The sequence below is a fragment of the Chiroxiphia lanceolata genome, chromosome 4, assembly GCF_009829145.1.
Source record: "Chiroxiphia lanceolata isolate bChiLan1 chromosome 4, bChiLan1.pri, whole genome shotgun sequence".
Lineage (NCBI taxonomy): Eukaryota > Metazoa > Chordata > Aves > Passeriformes > Pipridae > Chiroxiphia > Chiroxiphia lanceolata.
In genome coordinates, this window is record NC_045640.1 from 37,295,531 (window position 1) to 37,314,751 (window position 19,221).

Genomic DNA, 19,221 nt, shown 5'->3' on the forward strand with positions numbered 1-19,221 from the left:
AATATTTACAAAGAATAATGGATTTTTGAAGAGGTGGAGGAGAAACTTAAAGCCATTATTTGGCAATGCTTATGCTTTACTTCATCAGTTACAGTGATTTCATCTTAACCTCTGACATTTGAGTGTAGGCATTTTAGGAAGTACAAAATCCTATCATTAAAATTAAGGTGTGTGTGAACCTGAGGTGAAAATGACCATAGTGGGAACTAGATCAAGGATTCATTCAGCTCAACATCTCATGTTTGTGCACAGAAGCAGGCTGCCTTCAAAGCAGTGTAAGAAATGGCTAAAACTTTTTCACAAAATATTCCTCTACTGTCCAATAATTTGCAACTCAGGGATCTGATCCAGATGTGCAACTTCATATCCATGAATCTTTGTGATTCAGATTCTCCGCGTTCTTTTGGGATTTCTTCTCCATCTACAACACCGTGCCACAACAAGTTTCCACAACTTAACTACACATTGTGTAATATGCCCTAGTTTTCTTCTACTTTCTTTGCAGTCTTCTCCCCTTATTGAACAAGTTGTTTCTTATTCAACTGTTTTATGTCACTCATGATTGTACCATCTTTGTTGTAACCTCTCCCAGTTTTCTCTTTCGAGCCTTTTTTCTTTTTTTGATTCTCTTAATATTTGAAACAAAGGTTATATGATTGTTTCAAGAAACAAGGTCATTTGGTTTCATCAGCAACCTATAGATTCCATTGTTGCAAACATCAGTGTTGTTGATGTTGGATGTCTCAAATATTTGGTGCTATCAAGAAACATAGCTTTGCACCCTAGAAGCAATATGCCACCTTAGGTAAAATATTTACCAGACCCTTTTTAAAATATGAAGATTCATGAATACTTGTGTAAGAAAATATTTTGAAAAGAAAGAATAGCAGGAGAGACTTACACAGGAGATGTCCTGTTTTAAATGAAATATGCCTTTCTTAAAAAGACTGACTAAAAGAATAATTCCTAGAAAGATGGAAGACACTTAGATGCTACGGTGTTGCAGCACTTCCATGCGTATAGACCTTCTCAATGTGTTGATTTTGAAATGATCAATTAGATCTGAGAACTTAAAAAGTTGATTATTTTTCTTCAGTTATTCCAGAAAATGTAGCCCCAGAAAGTTGAATTAAAAAGGAAAAAAAAAGGGTAGGAAATTGTTGGGTTGTAACTATTAATTCAGTTATTTAATTATATATATATATATATATATATATATATATATATATATATATACACATTTAACTTCATATATAAAAATTATTCTTACGTGAACTGCATGTGAACAGATTTATATGCAAATAGTGTAAAAAAACGCCAACATCAACAAAAGCCCACCACCACCAAAAAAACCCGCCAAAGCTGAGAAAAAGAACAACCAACCAACCAACATCTTTTTTCTTTTTTTTTTCTGACTCAGAAGGCAGCACGAAGTCAATGTATTTATATAGCATAAAGTAAATGGATGAGCTATTTATCATTTATATGTAAATCTGAATTTTCAGTCATAGTAGTTTTTAGTTTTGTTTAAGTTTTAGTGACTTCCCTCAGAAGGACGAGAAATTAAAGTGGTAAAGAAAATTGGACATGTGTTCTAATTCCACTTTTGGTGAAATAATGAAGGTCCTTAAATGATGATATATTACTCTGTAGACTAAGGTACAAAAATGCTAATTTATTGCTAGACTGCAGCGTCCAATTTGCATTCCAAATCAGACTGCAGAGCTCCCCAAATTAGTAGGTGCCCTCACAGTGTATTTAATCTATGCTTTTCCTGAGCAAATTCCTAACAGTATATGTGTTTGTGCATCCTTCCTCACGTACATATGCACGTGTAGTGCTTCACCATTTTAACAAGATCCAGTTATTTTAGTAGAGATTTGAAGAGTACAGCTAATTTGAGATATTAGGAATCAGAAAAAGAATTGATGCAAGTACTGTTTTAAACCACTGAACTGCCTCTAAATTCCTGTTTACTGTGACATTGACAGATAATGTGTAGGGTGCATATAATTTGCAGTGATTAATGTCGTATGTTAAATTGTGCTTGTATGTGTGTGTAGACACATACACACATACAAAATGGTATTGTTATAATCATGTTTTTTAGAATATCGTAAGGGTAACAGTGTATGTTTGTTGCTAGTTCTAGATGATACAGATATATGAGAAGAAGGGAAATGAAAAGTCATATTATTCTTAAATGTGCTGATACAGGAGGAGGGGAGAGGCGGGGGTGGGGGGAGATTGAGAGAGAGAGAAAGAGAGAGAGAGAGAAAGACAAGTAATACAGCATAAAGAACCCACAGGCATTTGGGCTTTCCCACTTCAGTAGCAAATAGGGGGAATAATGGGTTGGTGGTCTGCTTCCCGTTAGAAGGACACCCCTCCATCTGTTTTCAGTACAGCCTGTTTTCAATTTAAAACACAGATTTCAATACAAACCTCAATTTCTTTACTTCATTTTATATGCAAAGTGAGGCTTATGAATCAGTGTCGTTGCCATAAAGGCTCAGACCAAATTTCCCCCCAAAATTCACAGGCTGTTCATTTGAATACCTGCTTACAGTGGTACACAATGGGCATCTTTGAGAAGAAAAATTGATAATCTTCACGGAAGAGTAATTTGAATGAAATTACACTTGACAGCCTGTCTCCAAGCAAACAAGGAGAGTGAGGGAGCCTTAGCTAAGCTCTGAGGACTTGCCTAAGCCTCTGCTGTTGGAGCTTCCCAGGGAAAAAAAAATCCACACTTTTTCCTACATCTGACTGAAGCTTTTGATAATTCTCTGTAGCTGTTTCTAGCGAAGAAAGGTAGCCATGGAAGAGAATATGGAAGAGGGACAAACACAGAAAGGTATTGTGTTAAATTTGCTTTTTCTTTGCATGGAGATAATTATTTTGCCGTTCCTTATTTGCTTTAGCAGCATGCTGCAAGGTTAGGGAATATCTGTATGTGCCAGATGGGGAAAGATATATTTTTTTCATATCATTTGCTTCATTTGTCTCTCTGCAATAGCACCTAGCTTTAATATAGGGACTATCATCTGATATCTAGTATTGAAAGAATCTAAGTAGCAAATTTTGCATGTATACTAATAACATTGCAGGCATTTAATGCAGCCTGCTTCCCAGACCAGTCTTTGTTAACCTTCATTTATTTCATGTTTTCACGCTTGTCTAGCTGGGTCAAGGGAGTCTAGTGTGAACTATGAGAGAGCTACTCACACAATATTTGGAGCCAGTTGCAGTTGGATATCTAACAATGTAACCGGTATTTACACCTTGAATGAGAATCTAGGCTGAACAAAGACATGGAGTATATTTTGTACATATTTAGGCAGTATTTAAAATTTCCCTCTGCCTTTTTTCCACTTTGGTTTTGCAATATGTTGAAGTAACCTTGCTATAGTTCTAATATGTTCATTGCACAGATTTGCATTTTGCAGAAATGAATTTCGCAGTTTGCAGCTGAAATTGCTTTAGCAAGATGTACACAGCATATTCAGAGCATTTCTGTTCCACAGCTTCTGGTCAAGTTGAAAATAACTGAATGTTATGGGATGTGTTAGCACTTAAAGATGCAATTTAAAGTGATTGTGGTCTATTTTTTAAGGTATGGATCTTTGATACATACAGTGTTTTCAGTCTTTTCATTTAAGTGTTATTCTGTGCAAGCGACAAGACAGTAGTGAAAGGAACCAATGTTTTTTTCATTTTACTTTACTGCAAGTACAAAGGGTAATCCTAGTGAATATTTGCCATATTAAATTTTTATACTTTTACATTTATTTTGAATTCACTTCCACTTTTGAGGAGGATATAGGAACTCACCAAATAATGTAATATAAATTGCCTGTGAAGGCATATTTTTCTGCAGTGATGCCATATTCTGTTTTTCTGCTCCCTGATCAATCTGCTTCCTACATGTAAATGTCGTGCTTTCTCATTATAAGTGACCCATTTAGGCAGAATGCAGCTTTGAATTGTTTATGGTCTTGATTTGATCTAGATGCACAGTAGATAGTGACAAGAACATTAAAGGAGGATATATGTACCCCTTCTGTGTGTATACATATGTATGTTTATAGATAAATAGATTAGTATCTCTTTGGTGATTACAGCAGTTTCCTCAGTTGAATTTTATTATTTGCAAATGACAGAAAGAACAGGAAAGTACAAGACAGTTCAGTTTTTCTGTTTTCTTTTCCTGTTTTGTTTTTTTTTTCCGAAGGTAAAATCAATACTTTTACAATGATTCAAATTATTTAGGGTGTTTTACACGTAGAAATTGAAGACATGCTTTTTTTTAAAAAAAAGTCTGAAATGTGTTCTCCTTCCTAAAACAAGAAACAAGTGAATTGAACTATTTGACCAATGAATCAAAATATGTTATTGTTACCAAAAGATGTTGCTTGAAGAAACAGTGAGAAATTCAAGATGCTTAAATTCTTATTAGAGAGAGAAAAAAAAAGAGAAAAAAAGAATAATTTTTGTATATTAAAAGAACATGTTGTTACTGATAAATTGAGTCCTCATTGTTCATATGATAAGCATTTGAATGACCAATAGCCACTCAAAATGGTGTGATTAATAGTGTGATTACAACAGCTAACGCTACTTACCTCCCACCCCCCATTTGCAATGCCATGTGTTCAGCCTTTTTTTCCTTTAGCAGTATGCAGCTGTCATCACAGACAGTGGCAGGAGAATGTTAAGACCTCACAAATCACATGCATTTTTCCTTATTGGTGTGGAGGGGGATGCTGCTTAGTTTTTGTGACCATACCTGTGAACCTGTCATGTCAAGATGTCGTGTTCCCTCTTTGGATTATGACAACTTTTAAAACGTAGTTAGAGTTTGAAGAAAATTTGCTCTTCAGAAGGGAAATTAAAAAATATTTTCAGTTTTGAATTTTTGGGGTGCTTGAATGCAGATGTTGGGATGATAGGGAAGTATAAGGATGATTATGAAATCAGGGATCTATTTAAGTTTTGCACTTTGCACTTGAAAAATATTGACCAGTACTAGTATGACTCGATAATTCTTTTTAATAGTTCCTGTTTTTTCTGCTTTTATTTAGCATGATCTATCTACGATGCATTTAATGTATATCCACGGTATAGTTCCAGGTCATCTGGACTATTTTTTCTAATTGTAGTGTTTCAGCAACTGTAATTGTAATTCATATATTCTGATTTTCATCCTCCTGCCATCTTGAGTAGAAATGTTTCTTTCTTTTTTTCCTCTGCTTTCTACAAAATCAATGGGAGTATAAGTTGTCACTGCTTATCAACTCTTGCGCTTTTCATAGCAGATGCTTTGAACCTCCCACTGAACAGCATTACGTCTTGCTAGCAGCCATGATGGAAACGAATAATTTCATAGTGATGCATTTCATAAATACAATCAAGATAGCTCTAGCAGATTTGGAAGTCTTATTATTTTTGAGAATTTTATGCAATAAGATGTTGTTAAGTGCAAACATAATTCTTATTATAGTGGTTCCAAATAATTACCTTCTGTCGCAGTCTCTCAACATGCTAATGTGTAAGAATTATGATTTCTTTATGTCTGTATCTTGGAAAATTGTCAGCAGGGAAATATATTCCTTTTTTCTTTTTCTCTGAAAATAATTAATTACTAGACACCGTATAGTTCAAAGTAATGGACATCTCCCCCTCTACTCATTTTCTTTTTACTGGCCTCACAAATGCTGTTGTCCAGCAGTTCTCATGGGTAAAGATGTAAACATTGAAAACAAGAATACTTTGTATTCATACATTTCCTGTTTTAAAGTGTTAGTAGACTTGTTGTGCCCCCCCAACCTCCTTTTTTTTTTTCCCTTGATAACACATTTCCTTTGCTAGGAAGCCAGTACAGGTTGGGGAGAACGTTTCTGAGGTATTTGCTACGCAGCTGTTTGTAGCTGTCTAATAACTGAAAGAGTGTAGGAAATCTGGCTGAAATGTAAGGTATATGAACACTAAAATATATTCTAATGAAGTACAAATTCAAAACATCTCAGAAATATCAACACGTTCCAAATATTCCATGACACTGGCATTATGCTACCTGTCTAGACCGGTAACATACTAAGACTTTGATTGCAAATTTGCTGTCTGGAAAACTCGTGATAACAAAAGCCTGCAATGGATTTGACTGGTTTATTTTTCAAAAAATATCAGCTCCACTTAGAAGCAGAAGTTTCACTGATGTCTTTAGGGATGCATGCTAATTTTGATAACTTCATGCATAAATTTGTATGTGGCAGTGGTGGGTCTCAACTGCCAGTGTTTGAAAGACAGTGATGTCAAACTGTTAGCTTTGCTATGTGGAAAAAGGTCCAGTTCCTGCACTTCAGGTCTTCCCTCTGTGAAAACACTAAGATTGAAATGATGTTCCCAGCCCCAGTTATCCATCCATTCATCTCCACGGAGAACTTTTCAGAGGGCAGGCACTGTAATTTTTTGAATTATAAGGGACTTGGTGCAGAGAAGTTAAGGATTACTCTCACCTCTTAATCTGTTTCAGAAAAAAGAAACATTCTGCAGCATAGTAAGTCATACCACTTGTACTAAATTGAAAATAAATTTGCCTTTTTAATAATTCATACATAACTTCATTTTGTAGTTTGGATTCCTTTATAAAACAAACTCTTGGGAATGGATGGAGCATCTGTGTTTGTACAGCAGCAAATATGAGGAAGAAACTAATTTTACTTTAGCTCTCTTGGCTGTAGTATACCTAACAAACACAGACAAGGTTCCACTGATAGCAAAAAACTATGTAGTATCATCTGTGACAAGAAATGGTTGAATGCCAGAAAATAAATAATGACTTAGTATTTAGTCTGCATTAGTGATATAAGTGGATCTGCAGCCTGTTATCAGATCTTTTTCATTTGTACCACAGCATGCCATTAAAGGAGAGCTTTAAGCAGAGTTTTGGAAGAAAATCATAAGGAGTTTAGGATGCTATCAGTACTATGTACACACGGCCCCTGCTTCTTCAACCATGAGAGGTTGAATTATTTCCTCTTACTTTTTGGAAAATGGCAGACTCTGAATAGTAGGATTCTATAGACTAGATGAAAGTGATGTGGTTTTTTCATATTAAGAAATAAACCAACAGCCAAATAGTCAAAACACCGCTGGCATCCTTTGTAAGTTAGTCTTCTAAATATTTTTATTTACTTCTAAGAGAGAAGAGTTGTCCAGTTTCTCTTTTGACTGTTGCCACAAAGTTGGTTAAAATAAAAATGAGAAAATATCAATATTTTGCGCTTTGTTTGGTGACTATACTTGTAAATAAAGCAGAGAAGTTATTTTTCATTCTTTAATGTATATGTCACACTAAGTGTAGGCCATGCTTGTCTCTTCAGTTAGATCCTTTTTATATTATCTTCAACAAGATCCTTTTATATTGTTAGTATTATGTCTAGTCTTATAGGACCTCTGAAGTGCAATCAGTTTCATGAGCAATTTGGAAAGGGTTTTTAAATTTGGCCTTTTAAGTAGGAAGTCGCAGACATTTGCTAGCTGATATTCTTCATACAAAACATGGATTTGTAATGCTTGGTTCTTAAAGAAAACATTGTGGGCAGATGTCAATCTTTATTTACTTTGGAAATATATTTTCAACTGTAGGCTTAGTTCCTAAGCTTGTGGTTGGATTGGATTTTTGCAAGTTGCTGCAGAGTAGAATGATCTTAACTTTTGTCACGTTTATTGTTACCTGTTCTTAAAAGTGTGTGTGTTACAAGAGCATCAGATAAAACATTCACTCACTTAATTACAAAGTCCCTAACAGAGTAAATAATTTTCCTTATTAATCAATGTTAAATATGGAAGTAAATTTTAGCATCTGGTGAAGTATCTCGCTGTATTTCCTGCTTAATATTCCTTGGTAGTTAATCAATATGGTTTATTAAAGAAAAATGCAATAACATTTAATATGAATTTGAACTTAATTGTTTTAATACTGTAAGAGTTATTCTCCTTTATGTAGTAACTACAGGCTACCTTACTTAATATTCTTACATTAGGAGCAGTGAGTTGGAGAGTTGGAATTTGAATATGTTATTATTCAATACATTAGGCTTTTATTCATAGATAATGATGTAAATAAATTTAGTCTTGCTTGCTTATTTAATCTTTGATATTGAAGTGTCTCTGTTAACGCTAGAAAACTTTGTATTTCTTACAGGCTTAACATTATACTAGTCCTAGGCATGAAAATCCAGCATTAATAGGACCTAATTGAAATTTTATATACACTCTTACAGGGCAGAAAGTATTCCAACTGCCCTAAGGCAGATGGAATCCTCAATTCAATGTGTGAAAATTTAAGTCTTCATGGTAATTTTGAGACTTGGATGTCAATTTCATAAATAAGCTATATCAAAAAGATTTTTTTATAAGAGATGTAATTTCCCAGGAAAAAAGGTGCTGAATGTATTTTAAATTAATGATAATTTTTGAAAATATACTGTGTCAACATAGCAATATGAATTTATAAAAAAGTTTTTCTAGCCTTTGTGAAAGTAAAGGATCACCTTTGGGGAAAAAGGGCTACTCTGGTTTTCTTATTACTCTGAAAAAATAAGCATTTCTAGTAAGGACAATACAATAATGTACATTCAACAAAATTAAATTTGATTCAGCTTAGAGCTTAGGCCCTTTATGGAGAATGATTGAGGGACTGTTATACCTAATATCTGAAAACTATTAATTTTAGATTGTGACTATGAATTAATTTCTGATAAGTACTCTAAAAAATTTAACAGTGTGACTTTGTAATCTGTTTTGAGTTGCCTACCACTGCACTAAAATTCGAGATGGAAGAATGGGTGGAATGCTGCTGGCCTCACATAACGATGTTTGTTTTCTTGATGCAATAGTTTTTAGCTATTAATTCTCCCTAAATAGGCAGGTGATAATATGCTTTTTCCTCCTAGTAGTTTTATACAGTGGATTAAGTGGAAAATACAAAAAGAAAAAAAATACACATTTTTGGTCCATCCTGCCTCAGACTGTAGACACTGTTAATGATTTTATAAAACCCATAAAGAATATAAGCATCTGATAGCCTTTGAAAATCAGAATGTAAAAAGGCAAAAGGGAATATTGATCTTATATCAAACATTTTTTCAGTTCATATTCTGTTTGAACAATTCTTTTTAGAATAATTTTCAGCAAATTCAAGCAACTAAAATGCATAGTTCCTGTTGATATCTTATCACATGGCTGATTTCTGAGACAGGACAGCAAGTCTCAAATTGATGTGTTGTTACAAATCTTTTGCTTGGGGAGTGGGGAGTTATAGAGGCTTCAGTTCCAGTGCATAAGGAGCAAGGAATAAGTCTTGTCATTTTCTCAGTTGCAGAGAGACCAAACTCAGAGCATCAAAACTGTGAAGGTCAGAAATATACATCAAATAGGAATTAACAAAACTGTGAATTTTTCTGTACATGTGCTCTAGGACCTTATGAAGGAACAGCACTGACACAAAAAAAATGACTCAAGTATTCTCTTAGCTTGTCCATAACAACTCTTAGGCCTCAATGCACTGTCTCAAGAAGGCTAAATTTTGTATTCTTTTTTTCCTCCTTTTTTTCATCTCCTTCATACCAGTTATCACGTAGGAGTTTAGTACTACTCCCAAAATTTGTACTGCAGCCATCTGGGACAACATTTTTTCAAATAACAGATTCTAAAATACAACTACTACTCAATGCAAGCTTTATTCTTCTCTTTACAGTTATAAGACTCCTGATATTTGCACTTGGACAGTTTCTGAAGATTTTTTATTTGGTTCACATAGTGAAAGTTTGGGTTTTTTCCCACTAGCGATAACAATAAAACTGTACATCAAAGGAATATCACAATAAATTTCGTATCAATTTTAACAAAATTTTGTCTTTTTAATAGTGGCATGAGGGGAGCAGTTAATTTGCTGCAGTTCTAGTATAAAACTAGACTTCAACAAAAGATGCATTTGCTGCACTTTTCATATATGAGCTTCCAGGAGAGGTGCTACTGCCAGAATGTAAACAAACTAGGAGGAAAATATACTATTTTTCTTCCCTCACTTGTCAGTATCTTCCCATTTTTACCCCAAGAGTGTCTTTTATTTTTATTCTTCTTCCTGAAAGAAAAAGCTCTTTGTGATTGATTTCTATCCTGCTCTTCAATTTTTTGTGGAAGCACTTTCTTTTTAGCACCTGGAAGGCTTGGAAATTAAATTCTGCAACATTTTTCAATTTCTTCTGGGAACATGTAATATAAGATGACAAGTGCTGCATGTTTATTAATTAAGTCATAGCTGGTTACATCCTACTTCTCAGATTGCAGCACAATGACTTTATACAGGTAAAATTGGACATTAAGGAGGAATTTGAAGGAAGAGAGTATAGTAGCACAGTGATTGCAGGGATTTGCAGGGATTGCTCTGCATTGAGACACAATGGGAAAAAAGTAGAGATGATTGATGATTGTGCTGATAGATGTTCAAGAGAGGTAATGTGATGAAAAGAAGAAAGTAGTAAGCAATATAATTGGAAAGACTTTCGGAGGGCTTCTGAAGTTTGAAACTGATAGGGAGATAGGGGAATCACATGATTGTTTACGTTGGAACAGACCTCTGAAATCATCTGGTCCAACCATAAGCCCAGCACTCCACCACTAAACCATGGTGGAAGACAATATTGAAGTTAAAAGAATATTTGACAAGTTTTATAAGAAGTTATTAGGGGCATAAATTTGGATTATCTTTTTAAAATAGTGAATATATAATTTTAGGAACATTTTTTCCCACCAAGTAAAACAGCAACCATGTTCATGGCTACCATGATAGTATTGTAATATTACTATGGCAATATTGTGGGCAGTTTGTAGCTATTTGAAGTTAGAGGTGAGGGAAAGAGGGGGAGCAAGTCTGGTTTTATCTTAAAGTGATGAGAGTTGGGAAAGATTCTTTTAGTTGGAAAAGGAAAGTAGATCACTTCACATTCATGAAAAAGAGTTATCACAGTTGACCTGTTGGCCTACTTTCTCTGGTGAAGGAAGCTGGTACTGTATACCCTTGCTTAGCAAGGTGATGTAGCCAGTGTGGGAAGCTCTGCAGTGTAGTGACATCCTCTACTACCGGTGAATCACTTAGCTTTCTTTATGTAGTTCATCAAAACCTCCCACCCCCTGATTTCCCACCAAATCTTCTTTACTCTATTAAGATATATGCAATAGTAAGCACCTGGCATAAGTTTGAATCAGTTTCAAAGCCGTTAGAAAACAACCATGGGAAGAGCTTGGCATATATCTTTGCAGCTCTCAAGTGAGTTCATGTTTGGTCATATCTAAGAGCTTAGGCTTGCTTATTTTTATACAGGAGTAGTTCCTGAGTTTCCAATGCCATGGTTTTTATCGGAATCGCAGGGTGAGATGACAAAACCTATCCACAGTACGTACTCATCCCTATGTTTGGATAGTACAAAGCTCAAATTCACATCTCTCCAGAAGAAAGCTGATACATACATGCTGTTATATTCTACTTCTATCTGCCACATTGTTTGCTCCCCATCTCTTTTACCCTTCTGTGACACATCTCAGACCAAACAACCTTCGACCTTCAAAAGATCTTCCACTCTGTTTCAATGAAAGTTACTCTCAGTACCTTGAATGCTTGGGGAGTGTTTGTGGTTACCTAACTAACTGTGAAGTCATTCAGTTGAGGATTCCTTTCCTTGTCAGTGAATGCCAATAGACAAGGTAAAATTACCTTAACCTTTACAGAAAATTAATCCTTGCCTTTTACCAGTTAAATACCATTATATTTCCTCACGTCATATTAACTAGGTGATTTATATTCAGCAACTCTTTGCTCTTTACTGGCCTGCTTGTTCTGTGACCTCTATGATGAGCAGTTATTTCCAACTACGTTTTGTAGTTGGAAATAATTTATTTGCCATGTTCATGGTGCGACTTGGAGTTGGGATCTGGTCTGTGGGATGCTTACATTTGAAATGCTCCCTTTTCAATGGAGGAGGAGGGGAACAACTGAGCTGAAGGTGCTGCTGTCACTTGGAGCAGACAAATTCTTCTGTGCCCTGCCTGAGTACAATGTTAAACAGGTCAGGTAGCTGTAGTGGAAGGAAGAGGTTGCAGTAGCTGCCACTGGATGCAATGAGCCCAAATTCAACCTCTTTTCCTGCTGGATTAGTGCATTATGAAAAACCTTTTTCTGTAAACGGATTTTTATTTTTACTGATAATTATAATGGTACAATAAATAATATTCTCAATTCTGCATATGGTATGAACAAACTTATAAACTTTAGAAGGATAGTGTTTTCCAGAAAGGTTATATACCAATAAAGACTTGAACTCAGGTTTAGTAGGTTGATAAGTCATTGTAAATAGGAACACAATATGCATAACTGAGGATGAAAGTAACTGTCTGAAATTGCCTTGAGAAAAGGAACATTGACTACTAACCACTGTGTTGGTCATAAAGGTATTCAATTATATTATTGAATGTTGTATTATTGATTTTTAAACTGAATAGCTTTAGTGTGAAATGCTTCCCACTTAACACGGTTTGCCGGTGTTCACTCCTGTATAGAAAAGGAACTTACATTTCTAGCTGAATGACATAAATACAGTGATTTATTTATGATGTAATAGTGTATGTTAGATATATAAAATACTTTCCTAATTGTTGTAGTGCTTCAATATAGCAGTTCAATAATCTTCAGAGACTTTCTCAGCCTTCTGATTTCTTACTGAGAGGTTGACCACTACTTCTGACCAACACACACACTTGATGTTATAAAAAAAAACATTACCATGATTTCCCCCGCCTTTCCTCTTAGTTGTAGGTTGCAGTTCCCTGCAAACATCTCTAGATTCTCTTAGCAGTTCTCATGCTAGTCAAGTATGGTATTGGCATGTTACTTAACGAGGTGGCTGAACTAGATTGAAATGAAACAGTATCCTGTTTTCCAAGTGTTCATAATCAGCTTGAGATCTACTCCTCTGAGCCGTAAAACATCTCTACTATTTAGTCTTGGCTATATTTGCTACATAATGCTTGTCTTTTGCTGGAAAATTTGTAGTCCTAGTAGAACATGAAGAACCCCTTTCATTCACGCTACCCACCAATGTTGGGCAATGACTAGGATTTGCTTGTAAGTGCATATATTGCCCTTGATTACTTCCAAAATTATACATATTAGTAACTTAAAAATCTGAAAAATCAATGACCAAGGCTCTGATCCTGCAAAGTCTTAAATACGCATCTTTGATGTCCTGCACTGTGAGTAATCCCATTGGTTTTATACCAATGTTAGCAAAAAGGAAGCACATCTAGTCTCTAAGATTAAGACCTAACAATGCCATGGAGTAATTTGCATGTAGCTGTCAGGGTTTTGGCAGGAAATCTGTGAAAGGATATGATGATGCAATTTAGTAGGGCCTGAGAGGAGACTAGAAGGAAAGTTGAATGGAGTTTGTTTATGAGCTGAGGGGTTGGTTTTTTTTGTTTTGTGTGGTATTACAGTGATTAATATGCTTTGGGATGTCCTGTGGCTCTCTTCAGGTTCCAAAATTATTTTTTTTTCTTCTTAAATGCTTTATTTTTTAAGGGTTTTTGTTTGTGGTTTTCCTTTGAATTAGCAGAATTCGGGTTTACTCCTGGGCAGGGTATACTGGACTTTGTAGTGGTATTGAACAATTTTGCTAATGTGTCTTGTTCACATACTTAAGTGAAAATGATCATCAAATTTTCTGTGCAGATGGAATTTTTCCCAAGGCAGGCTACTAGTGACCTTCTTTTTACCTTTTTTTTTCTGCAACATCATCATGGTCTGCTTTCTTAGATTATCTGGGAGTTTACTTTTATTAAATGTCTGCTGCTAGTGCAAGGGCTAACACTGGTGTTATCCTTTGAGCTGTCCTCTTGTAACAAACTATAGATGAGTCTTTTGGTCTTTGAATGCAGATCTGGAGCAGCATGTTGGTTATTTGCTTGTGTTTTTTGGGGTAGATGGAGTAAATGTAATAAGTCCTTCTGAACTGAGGATCTGTTACAAGGCTTTCTGTTATTAGAAGGTTCTGGGCTCTGGCAATGTCTAGTGTTAGCAGTAGGCATTTTTTTCTGCCATGTTTATCGTAAAACTGTGCTGTTTAAAATTTTAAAGGGAAAAAAGATACTATTTTTAGCTATATGTAGAGTTTGTGTATCTTCTAGTTTTATTATACCATTTTAATTATACACGTAAAACTAATTTAAAAGGTGATCATCACTGTGACTATCCTAAGAGTTCAGCAAAACATGCATGCTATAACCACACCCATAACAAGTGGCACGAAGGCCAGAAAGTAAAAATTAATTTCAGCTGTTCAACAGCATATGGAAACTACCATTTCTCAAAGATGTTCTCTTTCAATCTCTCAAAATTACTCTAGATTTATGGACACTGTTCACTAGTGAAAACACTGGAATAATTATAACCCAGTGGTGAATAGGTCTTTTAGGTCAGCTGTGTTTATGCTAGTGGTTCAGACAAGACATTTTTCTCCCCCCTTCCCATCTGGTGCAGTCATCAAATATTTAAGACACAGGGGAACCTGTTAAGGACATTTGAGCTTTTTTATTTGCTTTATGGATGTGTTTGCACATGGGGAACTTTTGCTATTAATATTTTTTTCATTTGATCTATTTCATGTCTATATCATCTGTATTGTCTGTGCTTCCAGCAGATATCCTTCCTTTACTACCTGTCATATCCCCTTCTAGAAGATGCATACACGTACTTTATTACATATTTATTGACAGTATTGACTTCTAAAGTCCAGTTCAAATACCTCTGAACTGGATCTAGAGATTTTAATATGCAGATTTCAAGACTTAAAAGTACTTGTAGCTAGCTGTGTGTTTGTTTTGTTATTATACACAACCAAAGAGCTAAAATACACTTTTCGTTCCTGATAGAAGTAGCTATGTCCGTGCCTGGGGATTTACCTTATAATACACAATTATTCCTGCTTGTCTGTCTTGATTTATTCCTCATACTGTTTTATTTTTCTTATTATCTTTTAGTGTATACTCAACTGGATTTGATGTAGCTGCTGCAGTTGCTAAATCTTGTGATATCTTCTGGGATATCATTTTTCTCCTTTGGTTATTCTTGACTTCATCATTCCTGATCTTTTTTTTGACTGTGTACAAACTCTGTACCTCAAGTTAGAAAGATGAACTGTCTCCTACTAGAGCTATGAAAGTACTGGTACTCCAGAATTGCTGATCTGTAATCATTCCTCTAATCTAATATCCTGACAAGGTCATAGATTTCAATGTTGCTACAGAATGTGTTTTTTTTATTTCTAAAGGGATAATTTTACTAGGCTTTTTGTGATCCTTCAGGGACAATGAATTACACGATGGTCCAGATGTAACAAGCAATATAACGTAGCAGCCATTAAACTAAATTATTGCAGTCATCCTTACTGTGCTTAATCTGTTAACGTTTTTTTTTCCATAACAACCTCAGTGTGATAAACTGTATAATTTAAAAGCTTCTCTACAGAAGTGTGATTAAGAATAATTTGACTAGGGGTAGTAGTGGGTCATAATGATACAGAATTTTTTCAGGTAGGTATGGTCATAAATTCTATAATAAATTAAACTAGTAAGTAGTAAAATATAAAATACTTACATAGAATGAATATAATGAAACAAATTTACTCTCTGTATGTGGGAAAACATGTTAGAAACTTCCACAGCAATCTGTTTGCTATTGTCAGAATATGAAAAACTTTCAATATTTTTCATTTTAATGATGTTATGTAAAAGAGGATAATTATTTGAATTTGCTTGATGCCATTGCTTTGTTTGTTTTTATGCTTTGTGCATTATCAATCATTTTATGAAATTGTTTGTTTTACCTTTGTCAAGAAGAATTAAAAAACCACCTCTTTTCTAACTGTCTTTATGACTGTTGGGGTAGAATAACAGTTGCTCTGTCAGTGTCACAGTGTTTATTTTAATCTCTGAATTAATTTTCTTGGTTGCTAGGCAATTCTACTTCATAGTTTTAATGGAAATGACTCATTCAGTGTGCTCTCATTTCATAATATCCAATCGTTTGCTTTAAAACTGAAACTAGGTTTCTCTATGACATAATGGCTGACAAATACTAGTGTCAGTATATGATTTTCTTATGATAGCTAATAAAATATCCACATTTCTGTTATTCATTCCTGTATTTCTTGTACACTCCAACAAAGCTATTGTAAATCTGAAGTATTCAGTAGGGGCAGAATTGGTCTTTTATGTATATGTAGAGGATATATGCTCTAATGTCTGACATTTTAGAATTGTTTTTTAAAGCAGCTTATGGAGCTGGTTCTGTAGTATGTATTTATACTGGTATCAGTTCAGTCTTTTTACATCCTCAATAGCAGTGGTATAATAAGTGCTCTGTATCTCAGTTACTCAGCCTAGAGATATATTCAGCAGATCCTACTTATTAACAGTTCAGGGAAGTTGAAAAATAGGTATGAATATTCAAAATAATAATAAGCATATTTTAAGGAAAACCTCTCAACTGTTGGTAGTTCTGGGTTTTTTTGTACTGTAAAAATGTAATGCCCAAGGACAGTTTCTTTAAACTTTAAAATATTGTTTTCTGCTATTTTGATACTGTTCTTATTTCAGGACAAATATGTAGGAAAAAGAACTTTAAAGAAACTTCACAGTTTCCTCAATATCAGGGTAGTGCAGAAGTGTACGCTTTTTTTATTTTGCTGCTATCAGTTATACTTTCATTTATTCTAAGCTATCAGCTAGTGAAATACTGTCTTTTGGCTTGTTATCTCTGTTCCACTTTTATGTTTCTGTGTTGGTGAACTGCACAGCTTGGAAATGAATGAAATCTCCCCTGCTTCTCTATAGAAGGAAAGGATCGTGTAGGCCAGAATGCCAATGATGTACCCCATAGTCTCTGTGCTTCTGACATTGGTTCAGGTTTACCACCTCAGCTTCTTTTGCCAGAGCATCATTCTGCCTGCTTAGTTGCTCTTTATTTTCCTTCTCCCTAGTTTATCATAAACTTATCTTCCTTTTTGGTACAGTTAGTGCACTGAGGACCACAGCTGATTTAGTTTATCTATGTAGTTTGTGGCCATTAAAACACAAAATGCTGAGTCCGGTTCACAAACAAATAATACGTCATCAAGATAGAGAAAACTGGGAGTGCTGTATATTTTAAAGATTTTATATTTAGTACACAGTCTTTCAGTATCTATTGATACAAAAATCCTCTGGCAAAATCTTCCAATTGCTAACTTACAACTTAAATACTGGTAATGGTGGTGTAAGGTAAGCAACAATACTGTGAAATTTTTGAGCTTTGTAATTGGATTTGAGAGAAAATAAACTCAAAAAAAATCACACAATTAAAAGTGTTTTCAAGATTTTTTCAAAAGGATATAGAAGGAAAAAAATTAGATCATTCAGCTGTATTCCTTACAGTACAAAATGCTTTTGTTCAGTTTTTTGTTATATTTGAGCTAATAAGGTGGGTAGTTAGCCAGAACATTTGCAACTGTAATGGTAATGGACACTGAAAGCAAGAAGTTGGATCATTTGTATTCAATGCATACTTGGGAGACTGTCTCACTTTCTGTAAATGAGAGATGGAATATGCAGCCAAAATTAATAAGATTATGTTAGTGAGTTCTCCCAGCTCATCTTAATCTATTTTAACACTTAAAGAAAGCAGTACTGAGGTGATAGTTTTCAGTTTGTGAAACTGAGTTATGAAATTCCTGCAACAGAAACATAAAAATGTTAATGTGGTTGAAAGCAAACCTCTAGGGAAAATGAAATAAATTTCTTAATGAACAAAAGCCATACCCCAGGCTTCTTGAGGCAGAACAATTACTTGGATAAACTTGTTGTAAAAACAATTGCTTTAGTGTACTAGTTTTATAAAATACCAACAACTGCCTTACAACAAATGGGGTAAAGTGAAAAAAAAACAACAACAAACAAAAATCTGATCAAAGGCCTTAAGGTAGTTTCAGCAGTGTGAGCTTCAGTAAGTACAAACATTGTATGTATTCTCTGTGTTAGAGGAGGTTTAGGCTGGATATTAGAAAAAGGTTCTTCACCCAAAGGGTGGTTGGGCACTGGAACAGGGTCCCCAGGGAAGTGGTCACAGTACCAAGCCTGACAGAGTTTAAGAAGCGTTTGGACAATACTCTCAGGCACATGATGTGATTTTTGGGCCTGGTTCTGTGCAGGGCTAGGAGCTAGACTTTGATGTTCCTAGAGTGTCCCTTCCAACTCTGGATATTCTATGATTCTAAGATTCTAAGCGTACACAGTTACAAAAAGGAAATATGTCACACCAATAATTTCCATCATACTTGGTAATTCTGAGGAATGAAATTGTTATGAAATAGTGAGGTTATCAAAAGTTATGTTATTGGATTAAAAAGTAAACTCTTCTTTCAGTCAGTAATTTATAAGTTACTATTAAACAGATTTTTTTTAAAAATTATTGGCACATCATTTAAGATTCTGAATTGAGATATGAACTATCTGAAACAGATTATCTGTGTCCTTGAAAAATCTTAGTGGAACACACTGTGTCTTGATTTCCCATCTGTGAAAAGCCATATAGGACATAAATAAGCTTTCATTTTCTTCCGCTCATTCTATGACTTATCACTTTAATAGATGGTAGCCTTTATATTTCTACTATGGAAATCATAGCTGAGGCCTCTAGGTACTAAAGCAAGATGAATTATGCCAGGGAATACTTACTGATTTGTAAATAAATAAACAAATTGCAGGCATTAAATGTTCTTTTCTATTAAAGGTGAAATACAGGGTAATTGAAGATTCTTGTCTGTCCCACCCTAATTTCTAACCAAATATTTTATTAAAATGAGCAAAACTAAAGGAGTTGCATTCGTTATGTGTGTGCCATATGTGTTGTTAAAATAAGGAGTGGCAGACCTTTGATTTTTAGCAGTGACATAATCTAAGGCAGAATGCTGTGATATACATATGGTGGATGTCTGTACAGCATGCCAAAGAAAGGAACAGTTTGGAAAGTTGTTAACTTCATCCCCTTCAAAAGAACTGAATTTCTTAGTGATAATAGACATGTGGAATGGAAAGGTCAGGACAGATATTATTCTACTAGGGATT

General features: G+C 34.7%; 1 protein-coding gene across 1 annotated transcript in view; it reads left to right on the forward strand.

Moving 5' to 3' along the window:
• The first annotated feature begins 2,240 nt into the window (after positions 1–2,240).
• The window catches only part of GPM6A (glycoprotein M6A), a 117,913-nt gene continuing 100,932 nt past the window's right edge, over positions 2,241–19,221 (forward strand). The window contains exon 1 of the mRNA XM_032686280.1: positions 2,241–2,857. Within this exon, the coding sequence (XP_032542171.1) occupies positions 2,821–2,857 (37 nt within the window). The 5' untranslated portion in view covers positions 2,241–2,820. The remainder of the gene's footprint in view (positions 2,858–19,221) is intronic.